Here is an 11,395-nt window from a genome sequence, read left to right on the forward strand (position 1 = left end):
TGGGCAATAGAGCAAGACTTAAAAAAAAAAAAAAAAGAAAAAAGAAAAAAATAGGTAAAAAAGCTGAACAGATAATTTACACAATAAACACAAATGATAACTATTAAAGGACGTCCTATCTCATTAACAAGCAAAGATATATAAGCCAAAACAACAGCAAGAAACCTGTCTTCTCTGAGATTGACAAATATTAAATTTATGGGTTAAATTCATATTTCTACTACTGGTAAACTATGAATAGGTAACCTTCCTGAAGTATAGTCTGGAAAAACATGCCAAAATTGGAAACATTCACAGACTTTGAACCAGCAATTCACATAGGGAGATAGGTAGCTTTTATACTGCTGGAAGCATCTTCAGAATGCCCATTTTGAAGGACAATTTGGCAATGACTATTAAAACTTCAAATGTGGCTGGGCATGGTAGCTCACACCTGTAATCCAAGCACTTTGGAGGCCAAGGCGGGCGGATCACCTGAGGTCGGGAGTTCAAGACCAGCCTGACCAACATGGTGAAACCCTGTCTTTATTAAAAAAATAAAAATAAATTAAAAAAATAAAAAACTTCAAATGTACAAGCCACATGGTCTATTCTACTTTTCATATTCCACCTATGTGCCCAAGAAAACATTTACAAGGCTATCCATTGCAGTATTACTGTGAAAGTAAAAAAGTGGAATTAACCTAAATGCCTACCAGTTAAGGGAAACCTAAACAAACTATGGAACATCCACATTATAGAATTCTATGCCATATCTAAAAGGAATATAGTGAGTACCACATGTAATGATATAGACAGTCTCTAAAACATATTTTAAACAAAAAAAGCAAATTGCACAATGAAACATGCATTTAGTAAGAAAAAAAGACAAGGAAAGAAAAAAGGAGAAAAGAACAAAAGAAAAGTGAAGGAAGGAAGCAAGAAAAATTTTCTGTGTTATTTAAAGATTGCATGCTTATAAATGCTCAAAGAGCCTGGAAGGTTACACATCAAACTGATAATTACGGCTACCTCTAGAGAGGATCTGGAATTAGGAATTATAATTTACACCTGTAATGATCTAATTTAATATAAGAACATGTCTGTACACTGCATAGTTAAAATGTTTGAAGGAACGAAGAGAAAAAAGTAAAATGCACAAATTGCATGTACAGGAATACCCACTGTAGCACTGCACTGCAACAGTGAAAAACAGGCAACAACTTAAATATCTACCAGCAATGAATACATTAAATTATACATTTACAGAATAAAATACTAAGTTGGCAGCTCTGGGCACACTGTGTATAAGTTAGCCTTGCTCTGCAAGGAGTAGCTAAAAAATAAAAAAAGATAATAGTAATTTATATTATATCTCATATCTTATTATTCCTATTTCATTCTTTTTTAATGATGTCCCTTGAGTCGTGTATAGATACAATATTTGAGAGAGATATATAAACATATCTACAATGCATTGAGAAAAAAAATTCTAAAACAGTAAATACACCTAAATACATTCTGCTTTTTATAGTATGTGCGTACATGTGCCAGTACATACACCCAAATACATTCTGCTTGTTTTTTTTTTTTTTTTTTTTTGGTGGAAGTTCCCTCTTGTTACCCAGGCTGGAGTGCAATGGCGCGATCTCGGCTCACCGCAACCTCCGCCTCCCGGGTTCAGGCAATTCTCCTGCCTCAGCCTCCTAAGTAGCTGGGATTACAGGCACGCACCACCATGCCCAGCTAATTTTTTGTATTTTTAGTAGAGATGGGGTTTCACCATGTTGACCAGGATGGTCTCGATCTCTTGACCTCGTGATCCACCCGCCTCGGCCTCCCAAAGTGCTGGGATTACAGGCTTGAGCCACCGCGCCCGGCCTTTTGTTTTGTTTTGAGATGGAGTCTCGCTCTGTCACCCAGGCTGGAGTGCAGTGGCACGATCTTGGCTCACTGCAACCACTGCCTCCTGGGTTCCAGCAATTCTCCTGTCTCAGCCTCCCAAGTAGCTGAGTGCATGCCACCACGCCTGGCTAATTTTTTGTACTTTTAGTAGAGACAGGGTTTCACCGTGTTAGCCAGGATAGTCTCAATCTCCTGACCTCGTGATACACCCGCCTCGGTTTCCCAAAGTGCTGGGATTACAGGTGTAAGCCACCGTACCAGACCAACATTCTGCTTTTTATAGTATGTGTGTGCATGTGCACGCAAACATACACAACATTTTTTGGATATAAATGTATTGTTTTCTAACAAAGTCAAATATAGCTACATTTGGTTGGTGGGATGGGATTACAGGTGACCACAGTTTTTTCTTTCTTTTTTTTTTTTTTGAGACGGAGTTTCACTCTTGTTGCCCAGACTGGAGTGCAATGGTGTGATCTCAGCTCACTGCAACCTCTATCTCCCGGGCTCAAGCGATTCTCCTGCCTCAGCCTCCTGAGTAGCTGGGATTACAAATGCCCGCCACCATGCCCAGCTAATTTTTTGTATTTTTAGTAGAGACAGGGTTTCACCACGTTGGCCAGACTGGTCTTAAACTCCTGACCTCAGGTGATCCGCCCGCCTCAGCCTCCCAAAGTGCTGGGATTACAGGCGTGAGCCACTGTGCTCAGCCCACAATTTTCTTAATGTACTGCAGTATCTTCTGATGTTTTTCGCAACAACTACATATTTTTATTCAGAAAAAAAACCATACGCATACTTCTTTTTTTTTCTGTTTCTACAAGTTTAAGAGTTTCTAAAGTTCAATATTTACTGTTTGCCTGACTACCTCAGCCCAGGCACTCTATCAAGCACTTGGGACATGAGTCCAACATGGCCTATGGATACAGGCAATGCTGCTTATCAGGTAAAGTCTGGGTCCTATTACTTCCTCTTCCCCACAGGCCTCCCCCAACACCCACCAACAACCTACACCCCAATATGGTAAAAAATGTCAACAATATAAACTGCAGAAAAAAATCTTGCCATTCTCTAGAATAATTCCTGATGTTTCCTCTGATTTAAATATTAACAACAGCTAACAAACCTTTCTCAAAGACTTCATATAGGTAGCAGCTTTTTTCTTATACTGTAGCATGCATTCAGCTGAAAGAGGACTAATGAATCCACTCGCTGCCTTAGGTCCATAGCTCAGTGAAGCAATGAAGTAGTCCAAATTGTTGCTGAAGAAGGATGCAATCTAAACAAAGTGTGACAAGAAAATAGATTTTGTTTTCCAACAACATATCTAAAATATATATCTAACAGTTTTTGCAGTAAAGTTTAAAGATGCTGAGAATGGAAATGGAAATGAAATTTCAACACCTGCCCCAAAGTCACATTTATTTATTTGAGAATACCTAGGCAATGATTTATAATAAAAAGAGGACACCACTATAAACAGTCAGAACAGATTTCTGACATGTCCTTTTCTAGACAATTTCTTTTTTTTTTTTCTTGTTTTGAGACGGAGTTTTGCTCTTGTTACCCAGGCTGGAGTGCAATGGCGAGATCTTGGCTCACCGCAACCTCCGCCTCCTGGGTTCAAGCAATTCTCCTGCCTTAGTCTCCCGAGTAGCTGGGACTACAGGCGTGCACCACCATGCCCAGCTAATTTTTGTATTTTTAGTAGAGACAGGGTTTCACCATGTTGACCAGGATGGTCTCGATCTCTTGACCTCGCAATCCACCCGCCTCGGCCTCCCAAAGTGCTCAGGTTATAGGCGTGAGCCACCGCGTCCGGCCTGTTCTAGACAATTTCTATTCTTCCTGAAAACCAAGACCGATTCTGATTTATTCTGTAGGTGACTTTCATGAGCTCTTTACCTCATTAATTTCTACCAGTGCTCTCAAAATATCCATGTTTGGATTTCTAGATTCCATTTGTATTTTAACTTTGAATATTTCATACTCTAATAGAAGATATAACATAGAATCTTGAATATGCAACCTCCATTTAAATTTAATTCTATAAATCTCAATTTATAAATTACAAATACAGAAAAAAAAAGACTGAAAATTCAGTAGACTGTCACTTACAGATTTAACATTTGTTAACTCTATGTAAGCAGCCACAAAGATCTATGACTATAACTTTGCTCAGCCATGATTTTGAATCTACAGTGTTTGGTAATACTTGTGATAACGTTATCTCTGTGATTTTACATATTAATAAGTACTTTAAAGTGACTTCAACACGTGTCTTTTCATTGAACCTTTAATAGTAGGTCATAATCACCTGGACAATTAAATACTTAATTTTCACCACAAACTTACCAAAGGGCAAAGGGCGGTTTTTTTCTTTTTTTTTTTTTTTTGAGTCGGGGTCCCTCTGTTGCCCATGGTAGAGTGCAGTGGCGAAATCTCGGCTCACTACCACCTCCACCTCCTGAGCTCAACGATTCTCCTGCCTCAGCCTCCCAAGTAGCTGGGATTACAGGCGCCCACCACCACACCTGGCTAATTTTTGTATTTTTAGTAGAGACAGGGTTTCACTATGTTGGCCAGGCTGATCTTGAACTCCTGACCTCAGGTGATCCAGCCCAAAGTGCAGTTTCTTTAACAATTCCTTGCTGGGCACAGTGGCTCATGCTTATAATCCCAGCCCTTTGAGAGGCTGAGGTGGGCAGAACACAAGGTCAGTAATTCGAGACCAGCCTGGCCAACATAGTGAAACCCCATTTCTACTAAAAACACAAAAATTAACCAGGTGTGGTGGCACGCACCTGTAATCCCAGCTACACAGGAGGCTGAGGCAGAAGAATCCCTTGAACCTGGAGTCGGAGGTTGCAGTGAGCCAAGACCACACCATTGCACTCCAGCCTGGGTGACAGAGTGAGACTCCCTCACACACACACACAAAATCCTTCAATAAGCCAGGTGCGGTGGCTCACACCTGTAATCCCAACTTTGAGAGACTGAGGTGGGAGTACTGCTTGAGCCCAGGACTTTAAGACCAGCCTGGGCAATAAGGAAAGACCTCATCTCTTCAAAACTGAAAAATTAGCCAGGCATGGTGGTGTGCATCTGTGGACCCAGCTACTTGGGGGGCTCAGGTAGGAGGCCTCACTGCAGCCTCAACCTCCTGGGCTCAAGCAATCCTCTTACCTTAGCCTCTCAAGTAGCTGCGACACCAGCATGACTGGCTGATTTTTAAATTTTGTAGAGATGAGGTCTTGTCATGTTGCCCAGGCTGGTCTTGAATTCCTGGGCTCAGGCAATACTCTCGCCTCAGCCAAATGTTTTAGCCAGAAAAGTTACAGTCTTGTATACATCAAAGAATATTGTATTTTGATAAATTTTAAAAAGCTATTTGTAAAACAGAGTATTCTACTTTGGCAAAAAATTGCTCAAAAATTAATCACTAATGGTCTAAAAGGTTATATTTTTCACTGATATTTTAGTATATCAAATGAAATTCTATGTTAGGTGTTATTCAATAAAGTGAGGATTCCAAAAATCTTGGGCTATATAGTCCTTGTGAATGACATGGATACAGGCACTGTTTGCATTTGGATCATGGTAGTATATTGTAAGGTTTATTTTCTTTCCTCTTTCTAATAGTTCTACATTTTCCAAACTTTCTTTAATATGAATATACTATACTTTCCTACTGGGTTCTTAAGGAAATTACAAACTATAAAATTAGGTTAATCAAATCATATCAGCTAAGTATTTAATATTAAGCTCACACCAACTAATGTTAGTTCAAATATTTTAGTTGAAAACCATTTATTAACATTTCAGAGTGAAGATCAGATACCTTTCCTTGAGATGACATTCTATGGTTTCAGGCAAAGTAAAGCTAAAATAAACTATGAAATATACCATATTTTGGAGTTCTCATTAAAGTTGGCAAATACAGAGACTCATATAATACCAATATTCTCTCTTTTCAGAATTTTTCTCAACTGAATCAAGTTAGGATTATTCTCAGAAAGCATCCGGCATGCCATGGATGAAGGAGGTGAAAGAGCAGGCAATGGGGATGGTCCTCTGGCTCAAGAATCCGGTCCACATAGATCTGTAAGCTGGCAGAATCTAAAGATAACACGTTTTAATCATGACCCCAAGCTATAGCAAGTGGTCACAAGACTAGTCTAACTGTGGAAAAGATGACACTGGAATGTCTAACATGATCTGTGATTATTTCTGACTATTCTAAATCACTTGAAGAAAATTTGTTCCTATTATGGTCAGTCTGTCAGAAGCAGTATAGTATATAAATACAGATACAGAGATAAGCATTTCCTTTGGAAATGCTGAGTCTGCTGAAATAAATGGGCTAAGATAGTTCTGAATACAGTCCTTTTGGTTTTATACATATAGGAAGTTCTCAGAGAAATCTTGATCATTAAAGGTGTTGATGACAGCCACATGAACACACAATCTGAGAATATAACTTCTGCTGAAATAGGAATATCCATAATGAAAAGATTTTTTTTTTTTTTTTTGAGATAGGGTTTTCTTGCTCTGTCATCCAGGCTAGAGTGCAGTGACTCAAACACGGCTCACTGCAGCCTTAACCTCCTGGGCTCAAGCAATCCTCCTACCTCAGCCTCCAAAGTAGCTGGGACCACAGATGCAGATCACCATGCTTGGCTAATTTTTTAATTTTGTAGAGATGAGGTGTTGACACATTGCCCAGGCTCTTCTTGAAATCCTGGGCTCAAGCAATACTCCTGCCTCAGCCTCTCAAAGTGCTGGGATTACAGGTATGAGCCACCGCATCTGGCTTATCAAAGGATTCTTAAAGAAACTGCTCTTTGGTCAGTTTACAGTGAAAATTAAGTATTAAATAATCCATGACCTACTATTAAAGGTTCAATGAAAAGACACTTGTTGAAGTCACTTTAAAGTACTTGTTAAGATAAAAAACCACAGAGGTAGCATTATCACAAGAATGATAAAAAACAAACATACAAAAACACTAGGAGAGAAAAAAAACAAAATATTAATGGAATGTATATTATGATGGGTTTGTTTTCTTTTTTTGTATGTTCCCAGTGTTCTATATGACGTTTCATATACATAAGGATCTATATTGAGACTACCTAGAATCTTCTAATCATCCAATACTGCATTAAAACATAAACAGGGAGTGATCTATGCACTCAAGACAAATGCTAAACAGTCACTGTCACATGGTTTTAAACATTAGGTAGGGAAGCAACATGCAGTACATGTGCCTATAGTCCCTGCCACCCAGGAGGCTCCCTTAAGTCCAGGAGTTTGAGTCAAGCCTGGCAACATAGCAAGAGACCCCTCTCTTAAAATAATAACAGTAAGTCAGAGTAAATACTGGGTAGAAAGCAGTGGAAAAGGAGACAATTTTATTTTACAAAAAAGCCTTATATTCCAAAATCCTTTTACAGTTCTATTTTCCTATCTCATTCAGAAAAAAAAAGCACATATTTAAGAATTTTAACATCAATGTCAGCCAGAAAAGAATTACCTTTCCTGCTCCATTTGTTAATGCCACTACTGATGACAGGATACAGTCATTAGTTGTTACCAGCTTCTGTGTTGCTGTTGGAAGTTCATGCTCTATTGTAGCTTTCTGACTATAATGTTTGGAAATATCTACAAAAGCAATTAAATAAAAACTGATTATTATCTATATAATTATTATCTATATATAAGTCACATACAGATAGCCAGCCCATTCACTTCTCATATCTACTCTTCTAAATTTATAAAGTAAATTTGACAAAGAACCGTCTCAAATGTCAGGATTGCACTGAATATCAATTAGGTCACAAATCTACATGGAAAGAACAAAGAGAAGTAAGAATCGCTGAAAACATCTTGGCTGCCTCTACTACAGTCACCAGCTCACAGGTTTGATTTCCACATCTGAGTATTAACTCTAACATTGAGTAAATGATCCTGACCAGTATTTACCAGTTTAAAACCACTGTTTTGATTGTGCAACAGGCACTAAGGAGAAATTATCTTGTACTTATATGAACAACCCATGAGGCTGGAACAGAATAGACAACACAACCACAGTGTCTATCTGTGGATAAGAAAAATCCTTACTGGACCGTAGCTAGTTTTCTAGTGCACACCCTAATTAGCAATGAGAAATATCTGCACAGCCAAATAAGGACTGGATACTCCAATGTCTGGCTTCCTGTGCTACCGTCTCCAGTCCAAGAATATTACAATACAGGCCTGTGGTTAGGAAAGCATAGAAGAGGGATATATATACACATATATAGTAATTATATTATCTATAATTGTACATATTAATATATACAATTTGCATATATTGACGTACACACTTGTAATTATATATATATTACAAAACATGAAAATTAATTTTTATAGCAATTCTGTACATACAGAACATCATTTATTCAGAATCGAGAAATTTAGTTGATTTTAGACTACAGATAATTAATGTAGGAAATAAGACTATTTGGAAAGAAATAGTATTTGAGATTTAACCTGACATGACCATGATATTTTAACTCAAAATTAATATGGTTCATGAATGAATTATTTTCACTAACATTTTAAAACTAGGCTACGGAATTTTAAAATTATTAACATATTCCTATATTTATATATACTTGTATAAATACACCTTTAATTTAGGATAGTTTTAGACTTATAGAAGTTATGGCATTTCATTATACCATTTACCCAGTTTTTCCTATTGTTAACATATTACATTACTGTGGTACAGTTTTCACAGAAAAGGAATCAACCAATTGGCACATTACTATATTTTTTTTTTTTTTTTGAGACGGACACTTGCTCTGTTGCCCAGGCTGGAGTGCAGTGGAGCAATCTCGGCTCACTGCAATCTCCACCTCCCAGGTTCAAGCAATTCTCCTGCCTCTACAGGTGTGTGCCACCACATCCAGCTAATTTTTTTGTATTTTTATTAGAGAAGGGGTTTCACCATGTTGGTCAGGTTGTTCTCGAACTCCTGACCTCATGATCTGCCCACCTCAGCTTCCCAAAGTGTTGAGATTACAGGTGTGAGCCACTGCGCCTGGTGGCACATTACTATTACATTCAATATATTTTTGAAAAGAAATGATTATCTTCAATATAGTCATAAGATATCCAAGTGTATAAAAATTCAATTAGGATGCTGAATGCTTTTTATGTTTGTTTTTTATATTTTATTTTAGAGTTAGGGAGTACATGCGCAGGTTTGTTACATGGGCATGTTGTTTAATGCTGGGGTTTGGGCTTCTATTGAGCCCATCACCCAAATGGTAAACATAGTAGTGGGATTGTTAATACCTAGTAGTGGGATTGCTGGGTCGAATGGTAGTTCTATGTTTAGAACTCGAAAAATCAGAAAAATCTCCAAACTGCTTTCCATAGCAGTTGAACTAATGTACATTTCCACCAACAGTCTATAAGTACTGAATGCTTTCTGTATACTGAACTTCCTCATCCCTAACAGACATTTTCTTTCTACGGTTTAGAGACAGTTTTACTCAATATTTTACTGGAAGTATACAATGTTATAATACAATTTGGTTTGTTGGCAATCTTGGTTGATGGTAAGTAATTAAGGTACTCATGAAAAAACTACAATACTAAGAACAATGCTATTGTAGCTTGATTATAGTCATTCTTGAAATCAAAATGTTTACTCTTGGCTGGAAGCAGTGGCTTATGCCTGTAATCCAGCACTTTGGGAGACCGAGGTGGGTGGACCACTGGAGGCCAGGAGTACAAGACCAGCCTGGCCAACATGGCAAAAATGTAATGTCTATACTAAAAATACAAAAATTACCTGGGTGTGGTGGCCATGTGCCTGTAATCCCAGCTTCTCAAGTGCCCGAGGCACGAAAATTGCTCGAACCCAGGAGTGGGAGGTTGCAGTGAGCCAAGATCATGCCACTGCAGTCCAGCCTGGGCAACAGAGCAAGACTCAGTCTCAAAATAAATAAATAAATAAATGTTTATTCTTTTAGTACAAACATTTAAATTATTTAGAGTGTTTCTTGACATTAAATTTTAACTCCAAAATGTACAAAAGGATCATGTGACTTAGACCACAGATTTATTTTTCCTTTTATGTTTCCTATGAGTCTACCCAACTTTAGACCTCTGAGACCAAAGATCAGACAATTCTCACTTAGAATATGTTCCTTGAAAAGGCTGTATTCGTAGCATAACCCCTAAATGCTGAAGGAGTCGAGTAATCAAAGGAGGCAGAAGAATCCAGTTTGTTGGCATAGGATGCTTTACTAGGAGGAACTTGCAGACAGAAGCACGGTCTTGGGTGGCTGCAAAACATATCTCTGCATGGCAACCCCCGAAATGCAGGGCTTCTATCTTAGGGAAAACGTATGCGTGTTCTGGAAGGAATGTGTGGGTGGCTACAGAAGTCATAACCTACGATTTTTGTTATAGCATCAAAGGTTGTTTTGAAGGAATCTTACAGTGAACAGGTATTACTATATAAAGAGTAATACATTAGGCTGGGCATGGTAGTTCATGCCTGTAATCCCAGCACTTTGGGAAACCAAGGCAGAACGATCACTTGAGCCCAGGAGTTTGAGACCAGACTAGGAAACATAGAAAGATCCCATCTCTATAAAAAAGAAATTAAAAAAAATAAAAAATAAGAAAAAGTAATAAATTAAATTGACATTTTGGAGGTATTCCCAGATTCAGGATTAGTCAGAAGTTACATGGTAGATTAGCATTTAAAATAAAGACACTGTTGGCCAGGTGTGGTGGCTCACGCCTGTAATCCCAGCACTTTGGGTTGGAACGATGTGTACTTTGTTCTGTTTCTCATTGTATTTTACAAGGAAGAGGGTGGAGAAGGGTAAAATACTATGTGCACTACTTTGCTAAACGAATTTATAAAGCAGTACAAGTCCGAATGTGATGCCTCTAGCTTTATTCTTTGTGCTGTTTGCTTGGGCTATTCAGGCCAACTTAGAATATGTTCCTTGAAAAGGCTGTACTTGCAATGCAACCCCTAAATGCTGAGAGAGCCGAGAAATCAAAGGAGGAGGCAGATGAATCCAGTTTGTTGGCATAGGATGCTTTATTAGGAGGAACTCACAGACAGAAGCATGGTCTTGGGTGGCTGCAAAACAGAAACCTTTTTCGGTTTCCTGTGAATTTTAGGATTTTTTTTTTAACTCTCATAGAAAATGACATTGGAGCCGGGCGCGGTGGCTCAAACCTGTAATCCCAGCACTTTGGGAGGCCGAGGCGAGTGGATCACGAGGTCAAGAGATCGAGACCATCCTGGTCACATGGTGAAACCCCGTCTCTACTAAAAATACAAAAGATTAGCTGGGCATGGTGGTGCGTGCCTGTAATCCCAGCTACTCAGGAGGCTGAGACAAGAGAATTGCCTGAACCCAGGAGGCGGAGGTTGCGGTGAGCCGAGATTGTGCCATTGCACTCCAGCCTGGGTAACAAGAGCGAAACTCTGTCT

General features: G+C 38.6%; 1 protein-coding gene across 6 annotated transcripts in view; it reads right to left on the bottom strand.

Moving 5' to 3' along the window:
- Nucleotides 1-11,395, bottom strand: part of PPP1R21 (protein phosphatase 1 regulatory subunit 21) — an 87,833-nt gene that overhangs the window by 32,674 nt on the left and 43,764 nt on the right. For all 6 annotated transcript variants that reach the window (XM_017548521.2, XM_017548520.2, XM_017548519.2 and 3 more), the window contains exons 14-15: nt 7,418-7,545; nt 3,011-3,163 (exon numbers count right to left, since the gene is read on the bottom strand). In XM_017548521.2, coding sequence (XP_017404010.1) covers nt 3,011-3,163; nt 7,418-7,545 — 281 coding nt within the window. The remainder of the gene's footprint in view (nt 1-3,010; nt 3,164-7,417; nt 7,546-11,395) is intronic.

The sequence above is a fragment of the Cebus imitator genome, unplaced genomic scaffold (assembly GCF_001604975.1).
Source record: "Cebus imitator isolate Cc_AM_T3 unplaced genomic scaffold, Cebus_imitator-1.0 Scaffold209, whole genome shotgun sequence".
Taxonomy (NCBI): Eukaryota; Metazoa; Chordata; class Mammalia; order Primates; family Cebidae; genus Cebus; species Cebus imitator.